Raw genomic sequence first — 22,855 nt, forward strand, 5'->3', positions numbered from 1 at the left:
AGTTTTTATATCCATTGTACTATGTTAATCTCGCGAGTCCATGGTCTATGTAGGCACTAATGAAAATTTGTTGAATTTTGTATCTTTAGAAGCATGATTATTACAATATTCAAAAATACAAATTTAATAAGTATTGAAAGGCTTATCTTTACTACATTTTTAGTGATTATACAAATATACCTACATTTTAACACAACCGTGTGAAACCGTGAGAAGGTTTTTGTATCATTATTTAATACTCTTCCTAATGTAATCATTTTTTATAATTTGCTATAACTGATTACTTTTAATGTAACAACACTTGGCTCAATGTATGTCTAAACATGTTATTGTTGATGTGACTGAACTTTGGATTCTAGCCAGTTTTAAGCTGCCATAAGTAGGTAACATTTTGTCTGATAAGGAGAGTGTAGTAGACAGCTAATGGATCAAACCAAAATCTCAAGAAGAACTATAAAATAAAGACTACACTAGTTCTGACACATCAACACTACCACAAGCACAATCATGTAGAAGTATCCCATGTAATTTTACGTCAATACTACAGATTCCAAAATGTACAATACACCTCAAATTAAAATCAACATAAAATAACCCTACACATTATCTATTACACTATTATATAACATTAAAATCAATTATTATTGCATCATTAAGATTACAACATTATTAAATAACTGTATTATGTAAGCTAGTATTCACCAAATTCCTCTTGAGAATGATTTTTCTGCCGACTGAGATGTTATGCATGAAGTGAAGACGTCCATAGTTAGGGGAGGAGGGAGCGAGCAGGATCAGATTTAGTGAGGAGCACGCCACCGAGCAGCGCGAGCGCCGCGGCGGCCGCCAGGCGTCACGCGCGCGGCCGCACTGCGGCGCCCGAGCCGCGCGCGCACGCGCACCGTCATTGCGTCGGCTTCAGAGCTGCCATCTTGCGGCCGCGCGCTCGCGCCTCCTGCCGCGACGTCGTGTACTCGAACCACAGTACATTGGGTATGAGCGTTGTATCTCTTATCATCAACATTTCACATAGTTTTCTGAAAATTCATTATAGCATATTTTTATATACCAATAATTTTATTAGATGATGACAATGACTTACATGCAATAACAAATACAGTGTGAAATAACACTTAAACTTTTGAAGTATTTTTGTAGCAATATCAGTTACTATTAAAAAAATACAAATTCAAAAGCAGCTTAAATAAGTGCTGTTATACTATATGTTGATGATTATATAAAAAAATACACTTACAATGATACTAGCTGTGGAAACAATGGTGTGAAAACTCTGTGAACTATTGCAAACCATAGCGTTGCAAAAATAAATCCAACTATTCCACCGACTACAACTTGGGATGTAGTGTGATAATGTAAGTATACCCTAGCAATGCTTACTAGCAACGCTAGGAACATACAGCCGCCTACTATTATCACCCTCCATAATGCTGATATTATACTATTATTATTTATATGGTGTAATCTGAAAATTAAAACATGTGTTGGGTCAGCCTTGGGTATAAAACAAAAGGTATGTAACATTTTATAGGCAATTGAAAGTATGTATGCAATATTATTTGATCATATTAAAAAAAAATATGTTAAAAATGGCTTTTTTTAATGGCTTTTTTTAAGGCTTGCAGAGTATTTATTTAAACTCATAAAACAAGAAGATTAGATTTGCAGTTTCCATTTTCAATCTGCTATTATTTTAGGTATTTCCAATGCAGGGTTATTTTTACATCTAAAGCCTTTCTTGCCTTTTAATAAAAAAAAAACAGTTCAACTCACCTGATTAATACAAAATATAGAACATAAATACTAAAGAACCATATAAATTGAGCATGTGATGATGGCATTCCATATTCATTGTATAGATGTCCCCTTGACAAGGGCCTGGCTTCACATACTATGTGTTTCAGTATTATATTCAACACTTCATTCACCAATGTGCCAGTAAAAAATGTTATCTGAAAAAAAAATATGTATGGGTATACTTCGGCCGTTCAGAGAATGCGTTCCTGACACCTATCAGTTAGTCACGACTAGTGATGGGCACAACATAACACTGAGTTCGTTACCGTTCCTTCAAAATGAACCGCCGCATTATTTTAAGATTATTTTCGTTTTAAATTGGCGGAATCATTTGTTTTATATTTTAGTTATTTAAGTGGAAACCAAAAAAAGGTAATATTCATATAATAAAATTGTTTTATTTATTCTTTGTTACAAGTACATTGAATTGAATGTGCGAACAGAATATTAATCAGACTCCGATTTGCTTGAGGAGGTGGTGTCTTCATCATCATCTTCGCCTACATGTATAATTATATTATTATCAATAACAGAATCAATCCTGATATCTCGGTCTAACAAAAGCCGGGTAATCAAATAAAAACAGATCGAAAACACTTGAAAAACGTGGTCTATGCGCACGAAACGACAACGGACGACTGTTTTAGCGTCACAAAATGGCGGCCCATAACGCCATTTGGGGTTACCATTTTTAATCTAAGTATAAAAATGGTGACTAAGTGGTTGCGGGCCCGTCCATCACTTATTCTCTGATGATGGCGGGTAGGAGTAAACAGTCACCTGCGCTAGGACCTGCGCAGTCGAGCGCCGTAAGTGGGGATGAAGGAATCCTGGGGGGTTGAGCCAAGCGGCGCTGGCGGTAATGCGTCCGTGCGGCAACACGCCCCCTTTGGTCTGGATTTCACGCGAAACGGTTGCCCTACCTTAGAGCCATGGGTTAGGGAAATGGCCAATCGTGTCCCGTCAGAGGGCCACAGGCGAGGGACGTGGGGTCCGCGAAAGCCGTCCTTGGGCGGCCGTAGCGGTGGTGAAGGTCATGCTGACGGTGCAAGTGAAGGTTGGAAGTCGGGACTTTCTGCTCCAGACTCCAGCCTGATCGAGTGCCCGATGTCGCACTGTAAGCCAGCCTCGCGTTCCTATATCTACCGGGTAGTCCTAGCGTGCCTACCTTCAGTAGGGCGCTCCCAGTTGCGGGCTCCATGGAGGGTGGGAGCTCGGTAGATGAAACTAAAATAATCAAAAATATGGATAACAATAAAATAAATTTTACCGGCGTAAGGGTGGAGTCAGCGAAAGCCGACGACACTCCTACGACCTGCGCGAACACCGCGCATTCTGCCCCCGTGGGCAAATGCGACAAAGGTCCAGGCATGGCGAGAACCGTGCCGAAGACCAAACGTCAAAGCAGGAGGAAGGGACCAGGTAAAGCTGGTACCGACTCCACAAACAGGGCGAGGGTTATAGGTACGGGTAAAACCAGTACCGACCCAAGCACCCCCGTGACGGTTCCGTCGGCGGCTCACCCCCTCGGCGGTCCTCACATAACACAGCACACCGAGCAAATTGCTCCACATGCCGGCACCTCCGGGCCATCTGCCTCCGTCAACGCGGATACGGTAACCCGGACTGAGGACTACTTCTCCTCCGCATGGCAGGTGCAAAAACGCAAGGGCAAGGGGAAACAAACTCCACAACCCCAACGCCCTAACCAAAACCAACATGGCGTGAGCTCCAAGAAGAGGAAGATCAACCCACGCCAGCGCAGGCGAGCGCGCATGAACGCGAACGCCGCGCCCGACACACCAGCTCTACCCGCTGCCCCAACCTCCGGCCAGCCATGCTTCTGTGCCGGTGGGCGTACACAGGCCCAGGCAGGCGAAAGCCGACCTGGACCGAGTGGTCGTCCGCCGGGCGCGGGGGCCGGCAGGCCGGTGAAGGAAGGGGACGAAACAATAAGCCCTGCAGGTGAGGTACAGACAGCTGCCAAACGCGCTCTGAACGAGACACTTTCGCCCCGTGGGAAGCGCAAACGACAGTGCCTGGACCCGTCCAAGCGGGCCACTCCTCGGGTAAGCTACGCTCAAGCAACCAAGGAGTCCCTGTGCATCGCAGTTACATGCGGCCACACCGGGATCCTAACAAAGGACGTAGCGGACACGATACTGACGGGGATACAGAAGACCATCCTAAAGGAGGCATGGTCCCCGAACAACAAACAACCGGGGCCAGCTTTTAGTGGTAAGCCGGTTTACACAGAAGGCGTCCTGAAGCTGTGGTGCTCCAACGACCACACTTTGACATGGCTTCAAAAAACCATCGCCGACTTGGCCCTTTCAACCGGCCACCAGCTGATCATCAAGAGCCAGTCGGAAATTACACGAAGGATCAGGTGTGGCATCCTGATCCCTAATGAACAGGGGGCCATCACCGACTCGCGAGACATCGGGCGGATTCTGGCATACCAGAACCCGCAGATCGCGGTCGACAGGTGGGTGCTCCAAAGACAGGAGAAGCAGCAAGGCGCCAGCTTTGTGGTGGTGGGAATCCCGGAGGAACAAATCGCGACCCTGATGAAGTCCGGGCGCCGCCTCGCCTTCGGGCTGGGTGCGGTGTACGTGAAATTCCAGGGTCACAACGGCAAGTTTGCCGATACTCCGCCGGGATGGGACCCCGCCACTTTCACCATCCAGAAACAGCCTGGCACAAGTACCACGACCAGCGAGGGCGCTGGCCCCACCGAGGGCCCTGCGGTGCCCGTACCCGCAACCGTCCCCTCACAGGACGACGACCCGGAAGAAGCCCTTCTGACGGGTTCAGACCTGGAGGGGGACGAAGTCGAGTCCGGGGACCTGCTGGCCGGGCTACAGCTTGGAGGAGACGAGGAGGGCGCAATCTGCGATGGCGTCCCCTTCTTCGTCGACAATTAAAATCCTCCAAGCAAACCTCCACCACAGCCAAACCGCGACGGCTCAGCTGCGCAAATGGTTGGAGGTTCAACACACGGCCATTGCCCTAATCCAGGAGCCGTGGGTCAGGGCCGGCCAAATCAGAGGACTCTCCAATCTTGGAGGTAAGATTCACGTAGACATACATCACGACCATCCCAGGGCGTGCATCTATACAACAAAAAACATAAAAACACAGTTTTTATCAGATTTCTGTTGCAGAGACCAATCTGCCATCTCAATACAGCAACCTGCTTTAAACATGGAGATCACCCTCGCCTCGGTATACATGCCCGAAGCAGAGGAGCCTCCTCCCTACGACCTCGCCCGCCTGGTGAATCACTGCGAGAGAGAAGGGAAGGAAGTGATTATCGGTACTGACTCCAACGCACACCACCCTTTGTGGGGAATGGATACACACAACGATAGGGGTAAGACCTTATTTGATTACTTATTCACAACCAACCTATCACTAATAAACACTGGATCAGAACCAACTTTCGTCACTAGACGAAGTCAAACAATTATAGACCTGACTCTCGCATCAGAGAGCGTAGCGGAGCTAATCACAGGATGGCATGTCTCTAAGGAGGCATCTTGCTCAGACCACAGATGGATCCGCTTTGACCTACAGGTCTGTATACAAGAAACACCACCGAAACGGAACCCACGCAATACGGACCGCGCGACGTACACCCGTACGCTCAGCACCAAACTTGCGCAACTCGGGGACCCTACAAATTACGTGGACACAGAACAAATTGACGAACAGGTAAGCTACCTCACACAGTCAATGATAGACAGCTATCAAACAGCCTGCCCCGAAACTGCATACCAGAAAACACCAGGGAAACAACCATGGTGGGGTGCGGAACTAGAACGCAGGCGTAAACAAGTGAGAAAAACTCTAAACAGAGCAATGAATACATGTGCCGACGAGGATTGGGACGACTATAAGGCGGCCAAATCAAGGTACAAGAAATGCATCAGATTCCGAAGTACCAGGGGATGGCGCAAGTTCTGTGGTAACATCGAGTCCTGTCAACAAGCAAACAGGGTAAGGAAAATCCTAGCACAACAAAACACACCTGGTCTGGGCACTCTCCGAAAACCAGACAACACACATACCACATCGCCGGAAGAAACGAAGCGCGTCCTAATTGAGACCCACTTCCCAGGATGCGTTTTCACGCAAAATGTAGAATGGCATGAGGTAACACAAACACCAACTGAAGAAGATTGGTCATACGCACAAAAAATCGTCACAATGGAAAAACTCCATTGGGCAATTCAAAGCTTCCACCCATACAAAGCAGCAGGTCCGGACGGAATCTTCCCAGCGCTCCTGCAATGGGGAGGACCATACATCTCATATAGACTATTAAGACTAATGAGAGCATGCCTGGCTTTTCGATATGTCCCCAAAAAATGGAGGGAGGTCAAAGTAGTCTTTATCCCAAAGCCAGGTAAAGGAGACTACACAAGCGCAAAATCTTACAGACCAATCAGCCTGACATCCTTTGCTCTAAAAACCCTGGAAAGGTTATGTGAGCGAGAGCTGAGGGACGGTGCGCTAAGAAACAACCCCCTGCATCCGAATCAGCACGCATATAGCTCGGGGAAATCAACAGAATCAGCGCTTCATCTGGTAGTAAGCCGGATAGAGGAGGCAATAGAACAAAAAGGCATCTGCCTTGGCACCTTTATAGACATTGAGGGAGCCTTTGATAAAACAAACTTCGTTAGCATAACAACGAGCTTACTCAGACACAGAGTTAACCCGATGCTAACTGATTGGATCACAAACATGCTCAGCAAACGCGTGGTACGCTTTGAAGATGATGACAAATCAGCACTAATAGCCAGAGGATGTCCACAGGGAGGGGTACTGTCCCCGCTCCTGTGGAATCTAGTGATTAATGATCTCATCACAAAACTAAACGCAAACCACGACTACACAATAGGTTATGCGGATGACCTTGCCATCCTCATCTCAGGCAAGGTAACTGACACTATCTGCAACCTTACTCAACAGGCCCTACGAATCGTAGAACAGTGGTGCAGGGAATTTGACCTTTCAGTAAACCCCACCAAGACTGAGTTAGTCATGTTCACAAACAAACGAACGTTGGGACCGTACAAACTACCTAAACTCTTCAATACAGAACTCAAACTATCCAACGAAGTCAAATACCTTGGCGTCACTCTGGACAGTAAGCTGAAATGGAGTAATCATATAGACAATAAAGTAAACAGAGCCAGCATTACCTTTTGGCAATGTAAGAAAATGATAGGGAAGAAATGGGGCTTATCCCCTAAGATAATACTATGGCTATACAAAACAGTGATCCGCCCCATGATCACTTACGGCGCCTTAGTCTGGTGGCCCAAAACTGACCAAACTACAGTCGCAAATAAACTGGCGCGAGTCCAAAGACAAGCCTGCATGGCAGCCACAGGTGGCATGAGGACAACACCAACGGCAGCGTTGGAAGCCATGCTAGGTCTGCCGCCGCTGAACCTCTTTGCACAGCAAGAAGCAGCAATGACGGCTCTAAGACTCAAAACCCTTAATCTCTGGAGCAAGTTGCCTACAAAACACACAACTATACTAAACAATCTTTATGCAGACTTTCCCATTATGCAGGCTATAAACGACCGCATACCCAAAGTCTTTATATTCGATAAGAAATACAGGATCCAACTTTTTGAGGATCATCGTTACGAGGGACATAATCCCAAAGAACTAAGAATTTTCACCGACGGATCCAAAACAAGCACCGGCACAGGTTCAGGCATCTTCTCAGAAGACCTAAACATACACATATTCACACCCCTAGGAGTACATAATACAGTATTCCAAGCTGAATGTATAGGCATCTCCCTAGCGGCCGAAGCAGTCATAAAGCGGGAAGTAACCGGTCACTCTATCCGAATACTCTCAGATAGCATGGCAGTAATACAGGCCCTAAGCAAACACTGCGCAAACTCCGGCCTTATACACGAGTGCCACCAACGGTTAAACAAGGTAGGCAGTTTAAATAACATAACCATTCAATGGATAAAAGGACACAGTGGCTCCCGAGGCAACGATGCAGCGGATGAGCTGGCGAGAAGGGGATCAGACCAAACAGCAGTAGGACCAGAACCCATACTGCCACTCCCCTTCGGCCACCTACGAACACTGGTAAGACAGCGTACTAGGCACAAACACAACCACCTCTGGACTAACCACAGCGCGTGCAGGCAGGCGAAGATGGCCCTCCCGACCATCAACGATCGCCTCACTAAACAGCTGATGGGCCTATCAAAGCAGAATTTACGTAAGTTTACGGCAGTTCTAACTGGACACGGCTCCTTCAATAAACACCTCTATGTTATAGGAGTTACAGACAGTCCCTTATGCAGAGCCTGCATGGGGGAAGAAGAAACAGCGGCACACGTGCTACTAGACTGCCCTGAAACCGCCATATACAGGGCTAAGTACTTCGGTAACCCAGGTACTATCCAAGAGATAGTCAGCAGAATTAAACCTCTGCTGGCTTTTCTCGAGGAGTTGGGGTGGATCGAGTGAATAAACACCCATTATCACCCTCACACGCAAAATACGCGCTTTGTCGTGGAGTTGCGGAAACCAGCCCGAGTAATCTAATCTAAATCTAAAGTATAAAAATGCGGTTTGGTCATAGTTTTATTTTTATTTTTCATAAAAGTTATAATTAAGTCTTATAGTCCATTATTTTCCAATTCTTAAAAAGAAAATCAAAACGTATTATTTTATATTATAACTGTATAAGAACAGATTACGATACTTGCCTGTTATTTTTAGCACAGCACTACAAAATATAAACCGCTGACATAACCTTGTAATAGCGCAGTATAGATTTAGAAAAATATTGTTTACCAAGTCATTTGACATTCAGTTTGGCACAAAATTATAACATTCATTGATTATTGATATAATAATGTTGTTTTAATGCTCCTCAATTGTTAAAACGGTAAACAACCAGCAAAAATATTTTTATCGTAACTGCAACGCCATTGCAAAGTTACGTCGTCAGTTCAATCGCGACGTGTCAGGAACGCATTCTCTGAATGGCCGAACTATAATTATACATGTTTTAAGTACCACTTACTTACTTTTTATTTGCTGCTAATGTTCTACGTAATATGTTGCTTAGGGGAAAGTCAGGTAACTCATTATTTGTTGAAACTGTAAAATCTTGAATACACTTGGCATACAAAACCTAGCAGATATTTGATAAATAAATAAATTGAGACTATAACCCTAATCAGGATACCAGACAGGACTCAAGGCATGAAAGTAAACATTTTGAATTAATATAACTACATTACTTACAGTGTGAAGATCACGACGAAACAAAATAAGGGCAACAAACCCAGCACCAATACCAAATGGGGACAGGCTAATAAGTGCGAAGAACTTTCCAAGCCAGTCTCCTGCAAACATAGAAATGTGTTATCAAAACTAGTGTATATAATACCTATAAGATACAGAATCAATCATATTCACTTACCCTTTGGATACTCAACTAAAGTAAGAGCTAGTGGTTGCCATTCGATATCACCGTTATTATGCAAAACATCACTCATAGACATGGCCTCTTCCTCCATTTTCGCTTCATTTGCTAGAACACTACAAAAGTATCATGCTATTGCCAACACCAGTTTTATAATATACTGAAGATAAATATTAAATTCTGGGATACAAACTCAGTTTAACCACAACACGGCCGATAGCATTGCACGACACGAAACAAGTTTTTTGACAAGTATCTCGCACTCGCAACAATCAATCAAACCGATGACAGTAACCGTGTGTTGCCAATGTGTAAAATGCCAAGAATATTCAGGGGCTGGATTATACTGGATTCCAAGCTACAACCAACAAGCATTAGCAATTTGCACGACAAATGTGCTGTCGTAACTATACAGTAATCACATTTTACAACACATTTTGAAAGCTCAATCTACAAGCGTCTTGGTGTAATGTCATGGATACAGATGTTCCCTAAGGCCTATTGTAGGTATTCAAACTTCTGGTATTCTTGAAAGCCTTTATTAATAGTTAAAGAAATACAATCACATTTTGTTAGGAATTATAACATTGTTCTCACTAGTTTTTACATCATGACAATTCACACCACAGTCATTCTTTTTTCATAGACTAACAACCCTACATTTTTTAAATGTCATAGACTATAAATTCCTAACACCTTCTCCTATTTTTAATATATGAACATAAATTAAAAATACCTTATAATTACTTCAGAAACACATCAGTTTTCAAAACATTAACTTAAACAAGTTTTCAAAACATTAACTTAAACACTTCTAATTATAACTCTCAATTTACACAACAACTTTATCGCAATGAAATTTAAATTTTTCTTTATATAGTGGTTTCGTCAACATATCCGCTATCTGATAATTTGTAGGACAATATATAACATCTAAATATCCTTTCTTATAATTTTCGTGTATAAAATAAAATCTCACATCTATATGTTTAGATCTCTTGCTGAATGAACCTGTTTTAATCAATTGGATAGCACTCTGGTTATCAATATTCAAACTAATCTTAATACTGCTACCAATTAATTCACTTATAAAAGTCTTTAAGTATAAACACTCTTTAACGCAATCTGCTGCTGCTATATATTCCGCTTCAGTTGACGATAGACTTACTATCGGCTGTCTTTTGGAGCACCAAGCTATAGGTCCACCTGCCAACATTATTATGAACCCTGTTGTACTTCGTCTGGTCTCTGTACAACCTGCATAATCTGAGTCACAATATGCATGCAATCTTGTAATATCTTTCCCAGCATTATACAAAATCCCTTTATCTCTCGTTCCATTCAAGTACTTCAACACCTTCTTTACTGCTAATATGTCTTGCCTTGATGGATTTTCTACCTTTTTACTTGCTTCATTCACAGCTTGACTGATATCTGGTCTTGACCTGGTTGACAAATACAATAATCCACCAACTAGTTCTCTGTATGGAAAATTTGACGTAGCCACCTTAGATTCATTTTCCTTTCCCACAATGCATGGAGTATCTGCAGCTTTGGAATCATACATATTATATTTTCTAAGTAATTTTTCTGTATAATTCTGCTGATGCAACAAGATGCCTTGTTCTGATCTTTTTATTTCAAAACCTATATAGTTTTGAGGTTGTTCATATGTTTTTAAGATAAATTCTTTTTCCAATTGATGCAAGATCTGTAATAACTTTTCCTTGTCTTTTGATATGGCCAAACCGTCATCAACATATATAGCCAATATTATAGTTTTGTCTTCATTAAAAAACACACACTGATCCGACTTTGAAGCTCTCAGTCCAAGTTTCCTTAAAGTTTCTGTAAATCTTTTATTCCATGTCATTGGTGCCTGTTTTAGCCCATATAGTCCTTTCTTTAAATGACAAATTTTATTAGGCTGTCTTTCATATCCTTCAGGAATATACATAAATATGTCTTCCTTTAACTCGCCATACAAAAATGCTGTTTTCACATCAAAAGTTATCATTTCATATTCCTTTGAAGCAGCAATTGCTATTAATGATTTTATTGCTGATTGACTTACTACTGGACTATATATTTCTTGATAGTCAATGCTTTGCTGTTCGAAGCCTCTTGCTACAAGTCTTGCTTTGTAAGTACCATTTTCTTTTATACAAAATACCCATTTACTTGACAATATCTTGTGTCCTTTTGCTCTTCCTACATCAACTATTTCCCATGTATTGTTACTTTCCAATGATTCCTTCTCCGAATTTATGGCCTTCTCCCAATTATTCTTTTCAGCAGACTTCATGACTTCATCATACGTAAGTAATACATAATCTTGCAGGTAAGCTGGTTTTTTCCGTTGTCGTTTTGTATTTATAGTTTCTATAGTTTCTATCTCTGCAGTATTACTTTCTTTATTTTCATCATTTTCTACTTCATCAATAATATCTGGGATGTTATCTTCTATTACATTACTTTGTTGTTCTAACTCTTCTATTTCATAATAACTGTCATCACTTTCTTCTTCTTGATTTATTTCTTCTTCATTATTACCTGGTATTATTTCTGTTATCACCGAACTTCCTGTTTCTTCATATTTTTCTCCAATTTTCTTATTATTATTAATTATAACAATATCCCTTGCTATTTCAATTCTTCTTTCTTCTTTATTCCACAATCTATATCCATTATTAGTATATCCAATCATGATTAACTTTTTGCTTCTTGGATCTAGTTTCTTAATATTCGAATGTAATTGTTTAGCATATACTATTGAACCAAACTTGCATATATTAGATATATTAGGCCTTTTACCATGCCACATCTCATAAGGTGTCTTATTCTTCAAAGATTCACTTGGTAATCTATTTATAATATAAGTAGAACAGTATACAGCTTCACCCCACATTTCTTTATCTAACCCTGAATCAAATAGTAATGCTCTGGTTTTATCTAATAATGTTCGATTTAGTCTTTCTGCTTTACCATTTAGTTGTGGTGAGTATGGTACTGTATAATCTAGTTTTATTCCCTTTTCAGTACACCATTTTTTAAAATCATTGCTTGTGTATTCACCTCCATTATCGCATCTTATGGTAGATACCTTTTCTGTTCTCTCTCTTTCTGTTTCTTCTATATAATGTTTTAAATTTTCTTTAACTTCATTTTTATATTTAAGCAAGTATATTTTTGTAAAATGAGTATAATCATCCATGACGGTTAAAACATAACTATAGCCATCATACGTTTTGTTTTCGAACGGTCCACATACATCAGTATGTAATAATTGAAGTGGTCTACTGGCTCTGTTTCTTACTGTGTTAAATGGAAGTCTTGTTTGTTTAGCTTGTGTACAGATTTCACATTCGTCTATTTGCCTTAATCCATTTATTTTTATTCCATCTGCCACATCTGGTAATATATCTAGTATTTTCTTTCCTGGATGTCCAAGTCTTTGATGCCATTCTAAGGCAGTGCCATTTTCTTTCATTAACAGTGTTTTTTCTTGCATATTATTATCATCCAAATTAATTTTATATAAACCGTTTTCTTTTTTTCCTGTTAATATTAATTCTGACTCCTTATATATTTTTACATTATCTTTGGTAAATATAACCACTCCTTGATTGTTTGTAACTGCATTAACCGATAATAAATTTTGTGATAAGTCAGGAACAAGCAGGGTATTATTAAGAGTACATTTTTTTCCAATGACTTTACCAGTCCCTTTCACCTCTATTGTTTCTTCATTTGCAGTCAAAACAGATGATGGTTTGCATTCAAAAAATTTTAGTATGTCTACATTTTTGGTCATGTGTGCAGTACACCCAGAGTCTACAACAAATTCTTTCAGTTTTGGTTCTTGAATTTCACCATTTGTAAAAAATGCCTTTTCTATTCTTTTGTTACTTTTTTCTTCATTCTCATTCTTATTCTTATTTTTGAAAAAACAATTTTCTTCTCTGTGATTAATTTTTTTACAGATTGAGCACTGTTTATTTTTAAACTTACAGTCTTTATCTTCATGGTTGTCCCTTTTGCAGATACTACAGGCTCTACAGTCTTTCTTCATGTGCCCTGTTTTGTTACATTTGAAACATTTTATTGCATTAAACTTTTTCTTTGATGTAGATGAAGATGTAGCTTGAAATGCTAGCTGCTTGTCACTTTCTTTTGCTTTCAACATTCGATTTTCTTCAGCCAGAAGTCTGTTTGTTAAATTTTGAAGGGTTTTCTTATCGTCTGCCATGCATTCCCAAGAAGTTATAAAATAGTTTAAATTATTTGGTAAACAGCTTAGTATTTTGGATATGACCATTTCATCATCTATTTTTGTTCCTAGCTGACTTATACGAAATTGTAAATTTTCTATTTCACTTATTAATTGGGAAAGCGATTGACTCTCTTGTTTCTTATATGTGAAAAACTCTTGTAATAATGCATCTTTGTTTCTTTGCTCAGAACCTTCGAATATTTCACATAATTTTACGTACATTTCACGTGCACTGTTACAATTAATTATGTGACCTTTTAGTTTCTTATCAATACTGCTTATGATAATTCTTTGCACCTGAGCATCTTTGATACTGAAGTCACTTTTCTTGTCATCTTCTTTTGTTTGTGCAATTGTTTTTGCAAGATTTGCCGCTTTTAAGTGTATATTGAATTCAAATTTCCACAATAAAAATGTTTCCGCATCTTTTAATTTTTCTATCTGTATTATCTCAGGTTTTTCCATTTTTTAGTTTTTCACCATTTTTTATTTTCTTCCTTGTTATTACTGTTTTTTAGTTTTTTTTTTCACTTGTTTTTTATGTTGGGTTTTTCATTACCCAATCCCGGTTTTTAATTTTTTCTTCTCGGGCGTTCTGGGCCCATAACCTATTGTAGGTATTCAAACTTCTGGTATTCTTGAAAGCCTTTATTAATAGTTAAAGAAATACAATCACATTTTGTTAGGAATTATAACATTGTTCTCACTAGTTTTTACATCATGACAATTCACACCACAGTCATTCTTTTTTCATAGACTAACAACCCTACATTTTTTAAATGTCATAGACTATAAATTCCTAACAAGGCCACCCACAGACTTACAGGAATTGGCCTGGACACGACTGACAACAGTGAATTACAAGTACATATTTGAAGCAGAAGCTAGATGCAGATTATCGGACAGACGCAACTTTGAGAGAGCAGAGATATTATATAGTGCATTAGGCAAACAGCACAGTCATAGTTAGTCTCAATTATTATTTTACTCTTTGGTCAGTCTGATAAACGTTTTTGATGGAAGAAAGGGGAAATACATATTTTCAATCTTACCACACTGTGCTCTGGCTAGGAGTGTTATCGGGATTAAAGCCTGGCAACCTTGTGCAGTTCTTTTGTGGATTCGTCGTCAAAATAAAGAGGGCTAAAATTCTTGAATAATTGGATTTTACTTGAAAAATTACAAAACATATAAAATGGCAGACTCAGATGTAGTGGACTTGGATTTAACAATCGATAATTTAGTTCCGAAGAGTCCCGAAAGGTAATTATATATTAATGTATACGAGTCTTATAAATGTGAAAATATGCCAAAGTCCTTCATGTTTTTTTGAACATATTTCTTAGTATTTTTGAAGTATGAAGCATATTTCTTTGCTTTCTACATTAACAATTAAACCAATTCGTAATAAAGGGGTTGCATTGACATGACCTACATAGGGTACAATAGCCTGATCATGTGTGTGGGATGCATGGATATGCATATGATATCAAAGCCATATATTTTGCATTTCTGACGCATTACTAGCAACATAAATAACTGTCGCAACTTCTGACTTTCATCCAAGCATTGCTAAGGCTTGAATGTTCATGTCAATTTTCATTTAAGACTGATTCAGCATCAATCAGCTGTGAATGTGTCATGCACTTTTCTGCAAAGATAACAATAGTGATTGCATTGAATTGCAGTGAATGATGGCCTGCCTTTATTGTTTTGTTTAGATATTTTGGTCCAAGCCTTAAAAGTCTTCCTGCAACTGTTTTAGGGTGGCTGAAGAAAAGAAGGAAAGTGGTAATCATTTGTACAAATTCAAAAATTACAAGGGAGCCCTGGCTATGTACGATGAAGCTATACAACTGTGCCCGGAGAATGCAGCATACTACGGCAACAGGTCTGCATGCTACATGATGCTGGGCATGTACAAGAAAGCCCTCGATGATGCTGTGAAAGCAGTCACTCTGGATTCTACATTTACAAAGGGTTATATCCGCATGGCCAAATGTTGCATCGCATTGGGTAATTATTTTCTGTTTATGACCTCAAATTTATAATTTGACACATAAAAAAACAAGGAAAACATGATAGCAATAGCTCAAAACCATAATGCTGACTGTCTTATATGCTAAGGTTAAATATTCAGTGCTAAACTATTAGTAGCTGCATACTAATATGACCGCAATATGATGGATAGATTTGTACTAATTGTTTTTAAAATTACATCATTGTGTAAGTACTGAATAGTGTTTATACTAACATCATGTTGGCTCATTGATTTAATCAAGTACTTATCAGTCTTGCGGGGAACCTAACATATTTATTGGTTTGTATGTGGGAAATGAAGATAAGAGAATTAATCATGTTCGCATGTTAATGTTGCGGTCTAGCCTTGTACATATGTCAAGCATTGTAAGGTATTTAAATTTGTAACAAGTAAACATCTGTTTCAATATTTATTCAGTATAAGTTGAGTTCAAGTTGAGCTAATTTTTGCATTTATCTCATTTATAGTAATTACTTATTAATCCCTCAGTGAAACTAATTTAGCAGCCAAAACTTAACTGTTACACTTTGCTCTTAGTTTCAACCATAATTGAAACTTATATCCAAAAAACAAGAGAAGACGAAAGTTCCCTTATTCTCATCAGTTTGAGCAATTAAAGAATTAAATAACCCTTCAATGTATGTTATCAGGAGACCTGTCGGGCGGCGAGCAGGCGGTCCGGCGAGCCATCGAGCTGGGCGGCGCCGAGTGCGCGTCCAGCGAGCGGCGCGCGCTGGAGACGCTGCGCAAGCTGCACGAGGACGCTCAGCGCGCCATGGAGGCCAACGACTACCGTCGCGTGGTCTTCTGCATGGACCGCTGTCTGGACTACAGTCCCTCTTGCACTAAGTGAGTCCACATCACTACATAGTATAAAACAAACACACTTTTTATGTCCCTTCGTACGCTTTAATCTTCTAAACTACGCAACGGATTTTGAAGCGTTTTAATAGTTAAGAGGAAGGTTTGTATGTATAATAACATCCATTTAATAGTGGGGAAATCCGGTGCTAAGCTAGGGCGGGTCGCTAGTACAATATAAACATTATGTTTCATAGTAAGTGCAGCTCAAATGTTCATATTACATTAGATTAAGAGGTGCACTTATTTCACATGCTGAGTTAAGTACACTGTTAATTAAATATGCTTGTCTGTCTGAACTGTTTTTGGTGTATAATGGTTGCAATTATTGCACTTGTTTCAATTCTTTTTTTTCTGAAGCATTTCACTAATGTAATACTGTTTATTCTTTCCAGGGCGAAGCTCACAAAAGCAGAATGTTTAGCAATGCTTGGGCGCTGTCAAGAGGCTCAAGAAATTGCAAACGATTCGTTAAGATTCGACAGTTTTGATACTGAGGCTATTTACGTGCGCGGACTCTGCCTTTATTTCGAGGTAACAAACATTTCTTTACAAGTATGAAATAAAATATAGTTTATATCAATAACTAATAAAAACACATTTTTTTAGGATAAAGATGAACAAGCATTCAAGCATTTCCAACAAGTTTTAAGACTTGCTCCAGATCATAAGAAGGCTATGGAAACTTACAAAAAGGCGAAACTGCTCAAGCAAAAGAAAGAGGAAGGTAAATCTTACACTTTTATAAATTACAAGACAATCCTGTAATAGTAGTATAGAAGTCACATAATTTCGATTTCCATGACTTCATTACACTCTCATAAATAATCAAACAATGCAAATCGACTTGATTTAACTGTTTGTTTCATGGTCATTACAGGTAATGAGGCATTCAAAATGGGCAGATGGCAGCAAGCTTTGAGCCTGTATAATGAAGCTTTGACTATTGACAAAAACAATAAAATTGTCAATGCCAAGCTGTACTTCAACAAAGCCACAGTTTGTGCTAAACTGAACCAGATTAAAGAAGCTGCTGAGGCTTGCACAGCTGCCCTTGAATTAGACGAAAACTACGTGAAAGCTCTCCTTCGACGTGCTAAATGTTACACTGAACTCGGCGAATTTGAAGAGGCTGTCAAAGATTACGAAAAACTGTATAAGATTGATAAGAGCAAGGAAAACAAGCAACTGTTGCATGAAGCGAAAATAGCTCTTAAGAAATCGAAACGCAAAGATTACTACAAAATACTTGGCATTGATAAGAGTGCATCTGAAGATGAAATCAAAAAAGCTTACAGGTAAGTTACTGACTGGTAGCGTCGACAAAATACGGGTTTTCGGGAGACGAGGAATGTCACTGGCTTCACCCTATGCACCTTTTTGGAACCCGCCTATTTTTTGTGAATCTAATCTTCGAGAGATGTGTCGGTAATTAACACATCTCAACGCTACACGCCCACCGTATGTCTCTGACCTGGAAAAAGGCTCCTGACTGACCTACCTGCTTTATTTCATCTCCGCTTATCTTTCCTTCCTCCGTGGCTATAACATACATAGATGATCAACTCATCCACGACCGCGCTAAGCCCTGTCTATCAATATGATCAAAGAACCCTCGCGGCTAAATGAGAATATATGTATTTTACTAATATAATAAGTATGGCTCAATCCCTCTCCATGTGAGAGGAGGCCTGTGCCCAGCATTGGAACTGCAACTGAAAGGCTGTAACTTAAATGAGTAGGTATACCTATCAGTATTTATAAAAGTTAAATAATGTGATTTCAGGAAGCGTGCCCTGGTGCACCACCCGGACCGCCACGCGGGCGCGCCGGACACGGAGCGGCGCGAGCAGGAGCGGCGCTTCAAGGAGGTGGGCGAGGCCTACGGCGTGCTCAGCGACCCCAAGAAGCGCGCGCGCTACGACCACGGCCAGGACCTCGACGACGACGGCTCCGGCATGGCAGGTACGTGCTCAACCTGTGTATAGTCCTACTCGTAGTTTTTGTCGTCACGTAATATTGCGCTAGTTGCGGAAGTGGCGCGTAGAAATCAATTTTAGTAATCAGCGTGTAGCGGGATTAGGGGAAAAGGGTATGGGCGCATGCACGGAGTTTAGTTTCGGAACGTCATCAACTACAGTTCTCGAAAAGATAATCCCATATCTCTTAGAAGCCACTTGGTTGGCACAATAAGTGTGAGTTTGTGAAGCTACTGTTATCTACCCAATAATTTAGTTTTTTATGTTATTATTATAGTCAAATTCTAGAGGTTTATTTGTTTATATTTCAGATATTGACCCTAACGTCGTATACCAGACTTTCTTCAACCGCGGTGGCCAGCATTTCGATTTTCATTCAGGCGGTGGGTTCCCGGGAACTGCTTTCAGCTTTCAATTTGGTTAATTTCGTTATTTCCGTTTCATAAAACAATTTTGACAATCAACAAATGTTATGCATAAATTAATAAATTTGTATGTGTACTTTATAGAATTAAAAAAGTATAGTTCTAGCTGAACACATATACATCATTCCACATTAAAAATGTAAATGTTTCTGAAAGAGTGATTGATTTTTGGCAAAAAATTTGGTTTTATTTTTTCCTTTATATGAACAGATAAAAGGAGTGCTCTGTTTAAATACTTATGTGACTGCCATACAATATCACGACAAACTGTGAACAAGTATGTTGTCGGGCACATTGAACTTGTAACAATTGTACATTAATGGTGTTGCGTTCAGAACTCTATATAGTACCTAATTATTATAATAATGACTGATTTGGTTAAGTGATTTTTTGATTGTTAGCCCCACAAGCCTAGTTGTGTGAACATGCTTTATGTAATTTAATAATAAAACTAGAAAATAACTAACTACCTCGGGATTTTTAATGTAATGCCCCTGTCTGCCCGAAGGTTGTTCAATAAATGAAAGGAAAAATACGAAAATCTTTCAAAAAATGTATAATAACTAAAACATTTATCAGGTTAAAAATACCCTGCCAAACAATAGAATTGATAGCTGATTTATTTTAATTCGAATTTTAATGTTGTGTCCTGGATGAGCAGAACAGAGTCCATTCTCTTTCATCTTCTTTGAGTCGGAAATACATGATTGTTATATTTTATGTATGTGTAAGTAGATACAAGAATTTCAAGTTGCTGTTTGCAAAATGAAAGTAATCTGAACATATTTACTCTATCTGTATATAACAAAGAAAATAATGCGTGAAAATGTAAACTAAGAATGTATTTTGTTTAATCCCTTGTTTAAGATTGGGTATTGTGTTCAATCATCAAGTAGAATTAAATAATCTAGTTATACCTAGCTTATAACTGATCAAGTTTCAAAAATAAATAGTTTTAAATCAAGAACTTTCACAGTAGTTTTAATGTTATACATGAATGGAACTCAATTACTTATTGCATGGAAATAAATGATTCCTAACTGGATACTTTCATTTTTATTTTGTTAACCCTTTGAATAATAATGATGCGAATATTTTATAGTGTGTGATACAAATATGTTATAGAAGGTGAGAACCTAGATGCCGGGGGCGGTGGTGTAAGATATACAAATAAAGGTCCCGCGCTTGTTTCATCCGGCATTTTTCTATGAAAACCAAAAATTCAAAAAACCTGACTTAGGTATATAAAATAAAAGGCTGATTGTTAAGAAGTATTGTTTTTATATTGCAATCAATTTACGACTATGGTCTACAGAATTGTTAAATACAATACTCAAATTGGTTACTTTAGTTTGCTTCCGTCTTGACATTTCTTTTTTCATTGGCAGAATCTTGTTCCCTCATTGCTTTATCATCTGAGGGACGTTTAGTTTCAGTTTTGCTTTTTATTCCTTCATATCTGGAATCAAAAAGAAGTCATTGTTATTAACAATCGGTACCAATGAGTGAAAGCAGTGTGAGCTGTGTGCGTTTTCGCTATCTGTCTGTCCGTTACCAGGCATCTCATGAACCGTGAAATTTGAAATTTTACAGACGGTGTACTTCTGTTGCAGCTATAACAACCATTACTGGAAATTTGAATAAAATAAACATTTTCGAAGGCTCTTGTACAAACAAACAACGTAATTGTTTGCTTGTTTTTAGATACGTTTGTGATGGTAAGGAACCCAATGAGCGCGAGTCCGACTCGCACTTGCCTGGGTTTTTCTATCATATTGTTGTACCTATTTAACAAAATGTGTATTTACTTTTTCATTTTAAATGGTTTCTTTTTTTCTGGCTTCGGAGGTTGATGATCTGTTTTGAAAGTCAAAACATAACGCTTCACAATATCAACGTTGACCGTAGTGTTTTCAGGATACATTCGCTTTTTCCAACCTTCAATTTCTTCCATCCACATCCTCTGGTATTCATATGAGAGTAAGAATTCAATACGAGTTCTACCTTCCTGTGGAAACAAAGATTAAAATAAAATATCCGAAAGTTTTCTCTTCTGTTGGGTAGAAATTACCTACAGTGGGTGTAGATAGATACACTATTCTGCTGCAAGAAATTACCTGCAGTGGGTAGATGGATAGCACACTATTCTGCTGCAAGAAATTGCCACTTACCATGAACTTCCACGGTTGAGGGTTGTATCTAGGGAAATCTGAAGAAATTATGTTATGAACAGGTCGACATTGTGTGGCTTTTTCCCATTTAATTCCGCTCATTCGGCCCATTGTGGTGTAGATTTATGTGTCCATGTGTATACGAAATAAAAATCATTTATTTGAGTTAAACATCAAAATATGACAATGAATCATGTCTATCAAATTTATTGAGATAATTTGAAAAAAGAATTTGCAACTTTTGATAAATTTCTGAATGAGGCACAGAATAAAAATTGAGAAATTCGAAATGGATTCAATGATAGAAAGAATTTTACTTGTGAGATAACGGCGCGGGTGGATAGAAGAGTATAGTAGGAGAAAACCTGCTTCGCCGACCCACAAATAAAATCGGGGAGGATGATGAGGCACAAGATAAAGATTACGTAGGTAGTAGATCCCTACATACAAATTCATGCCAAAAATAGAACTAACTTATCTAGGTAGGTACTCGTGTACAAATAAGCGGAATATAGCTACCGATGGGAAAAGTTACAACAATTAAATCTTGGGAACGTGGTTTCGAGAAGCATCACTCATCAACATGTCCAAATCCGTCGCTTTTTATAGTTATTCGGGATAGTTTTTTGTTTATATCTACTAACTTTAGAACAAGTAGGTAAAGCTGAATTTTATTTAAAAAATTTAATTGACGCCTTTTGCTTTTCAATAGCAAATTGTTCTCCTTAGTAATTTAAGTAGCTCTCATAGAAAAACGTTTTTCAGATTATGACCATGAATCAGATTGATCTGGTTTTGATTGTTCTGTTTGTACCTACCCCTAGGCCTTATTGGAGGGTACGAAAAAACTACTAAACCGATTTGAAAAACAGAGTAAAATAGGGCTGTACTTTACCCCGGACAGAAGTTATCGTGTACGTTACCCAGGCCAGATGTTTTCGAAAATGGTCATTTGAATCTTATAGATAACTAGCTTTTGTCCGCAACTTCGTTCGCGTGGAATAGTGACTACCAGCAGATTTTTGATTTGACCAATAGATAGCGCTATATGTCTGGAATAATTTTATTATTTTTTTGTAATAAAAACTATCCTATGTCCTTTCTCAAGTTTCAAACTATGTCTGTACCAAATTTCACACAAATCGGTTCAGTAGTTTAGGCGTGAAGAAAAGACAGACAGACAGAGTTACTTTCGCATTTATAATATTAGTTTGGATTAGTTGTGCGGCTTCTGTAATTGTTGCGCTTATAGTTTTTTAATTATTTCACAAAAACATTTCCTGCTGGCGTAACGTAAAGGGGTCTACACACCAAAGCCGCTGACCCGGCGGCACGACTGCCGCGGCATGTGGTGTTCTAGTAATTGTCAAATACTCTATGAAAGCCGGCGGCATGATTGTACAAAATACGGCCGGCGGGTTGGGCCGCCGGGCTGTGCCGCCGGCATCAGCGGCTTTGGTGTGTAGACACCTTTACGCCAGCCAGACCTTTTCTTTCTAATGGGAATATTTAAATATTACCTATAAAATTAGTTGTAAATGTTGTGCCATATTTTGTATTTGTTCTTTCTTCGGTTGCGAAGTTATTCGAGATTTTGCTGGGGTAACGTTTTCGGTTTTGCTAGATCTTTGAAATGGTTAAGCGGATTCTTATCAAATTTTGTACCTACATGACTTTAAAAATGTGCACAACAATTACAGAAGCCGCACAACTAATTATCTATAAAATGACCATTTTCGACAACATCTGGCCAGGGTAACGCACACCTGAATATCATCATAACTTGTTAAATACTTACAGGATA

General features: G+C 39.2%; 4 protein-coding genes across 4 annotated transcripts; 2 read left to right on the forward strand and 2 right to left on the reverse strand.

Moving 5' to 3' along the window:
• Positions 1–765: 765 nt before the first annotated feature.
• Positions 766–9,922, reverse strand: LOC124645909 (dolichyldiphosphatase 1-like). The gene is made up of 6 exons (XM_047185889.1): positions 9,495–9,922; positions 9,299–9,417; positions 9,121–9,221; positions 1,792–1,970; positions 1,256–1,483; positions 766–1,037 (listed from the first exon to the last, which is right to left on the reverse strand). Exons 2-6 carry the CDS (start codon positions 9,393–9,395, stop codon positions 905–907), a joined length of 738 nt encoding a protein of 245 aa, XP_047041845.1. The 5' UTR covers positions 9,396–9,417; positions 9,495–9,922; the 3' UTR covers positions 766–904.
• LOC124645904 lies at positions 2,533–5,193 on the forward strand. Its single transcript, XM_047185881.1, has 2 exons — positions 2,533–4,885; positions 4,983–5,193. The coding sequence occupies exon 1, from the start codon at positions 3,015–3,017 to the stop codon at positions 4,740–4,742; it is 1,728 nt and encodes a 575-aa protein (XP_047041837.1). The 5' UTR covers positions 2,533–3,014; the 3' UTR covers positions 4,743–4,885; positions 4,983–5,193.
• Positions 9,923–14,649: 4,727 nt separating the features above from the next.
• LOC124645905 (dnaJ homolog subfamily C member 7) lies at positions 14,650–19,925 on the forward strand. Its single transcript, XM_047185882.1, has 8 exons — positions 14,650–14,837; positions 15,340–15,590; positions 16,266–16,464; positions 16,872–17,010; positions 17,086–17,203; positions 17,357–17,774; positions 18,263–18,441; positions 18,767–19,925. Exons 1-8 carry the CDS (start codon positions 14,770–14,772, stop codon positions 18,877–18,879), a joined length of 1,485 nt encoding a protein of 494 aa, XP_047041838.1. The 5' UTR covers positions 14,650–14,769; the 3' UTR covers positions 18,880–19,925.
• A 216-nt stretch (positions 19,926–20,141) lies between these two features.
• Positions 20,142–21,973, reverse strand: LOC124645914. The gene is made up of 3 exons (XM_047185893.1): positions 21,052–21,973; positions 20,689–20,888; positions 20,142–20,339 (listed from the first exon to the last, which is right to left on the reverse strand). The coding sequence occupies exons 1-3, from the start codon at positions 21,160–21,162 to the stop codon at positions 20,228–20,230; spliced, it is 423 nt and encodes a 140-aa protein (XP_047041849.1). The 5' UTR covers positions 21,163–21,973; the 3' UTR covers positions 20,142–20,227.
• Between the last annotated feature and the right edge of the window lie 882 nt (positions 21,974–22,855).

This window comes from Helicoverpa zea, chromosome 3 (assembly GCF_022581195.2).
Source record: "Helicoverpa zea isolate HzStark_Cry1AcR chromosome 3, ilHelZeax1.1, whole genome shotgun sequence".
Lineage (NCBI taxonomy): Eukaryota > Metazoa > Arthropoda > Insecta > Lepidoptera > Noctuidae > Helicoverpa > Helicoverpa zea.

What these genes read in the sequence shown, in the direction of transcription:
- LOC124645904 (XM_047185881.1), top strand. Translation starts at nt 3,015, where the DNA reads ATGGAGGGTGGGAGCTCGGTAGATGAAACTAAAATAATCAAAAATATG.
- LOC124645909 (XM_047185889.1), bottom strand. Translation starts at nt 9,395, where the DNA reads ATGGAGGAAGAGGCCATGTCTATGAGTGATGTTTTGCATAATAACGGT. An exon ending in TTTAGTTGAGTATCCAAAGG is followed by an intron (nt 9,222 to 9,298) that starts GTAAGTGAATAT and finishes CTATGTTTGCAG; the next exon opens with GAGACTGGCTTGGAAAGTTC. An exon ending in CTATATTTTGTATTAATCAG is followed by an intron (nt 1,484 to 1,791) that starts GTGAGTTGAACT and finishes TTTAATTTTCAG; the next exon opens with ATTACACCATATAAATAATA.
- LOC124645905 (XM_047185882.1), top strand. Translation starts at nt 14,770, where the DNA reads ATGGCAGACTCAGATGTAGTGGACTTGGATTTAACAATCGATAATTTA. An exon ending in CAAGCAAAAGAAAGAGGAAG is followed by an intron (nt 17,204 to 17,356) that starts GTAAATCTTACA and finishes TGGTCATTACAG; the next exon opens with GTAATGAGGCATTCAAAATG. An exon ending in GAAATCAAAAAAGCTTACAG is followed by an intron (nt 17,775 to 18,262) that starts GTAAGTTACTGA and finishes ATGTGATTTCAG; the next exon opens with GAAGCGTGCCCTGGTGCACC.
- LOC124645914 (XM_047185893.1), bottom strand. Translation starts at nt 21,162, where the DNA reads ATGGGCCGAATGAGCGGAATTAAATGGGAAAAAGCCACACAATGTCGA. An exon ending in CTCAACCGTGGAAGTTCATG is followed by an intron (nt 20,889 to 21,051) that starts GTAAGTGGCAAT and finishes TTGTTTCCACAG; the next exon opens with GAAGGTAGAACTCGTATTGA. An exon ending in AAACCATTTAAAATGAAAAA is followed by an intron (nt 20,340 to 20,688) that starts GTAAATACACAT and finishes TTTTGATTCCAG; the next exon opens with ATATGAAGGAATAAAAAGCA.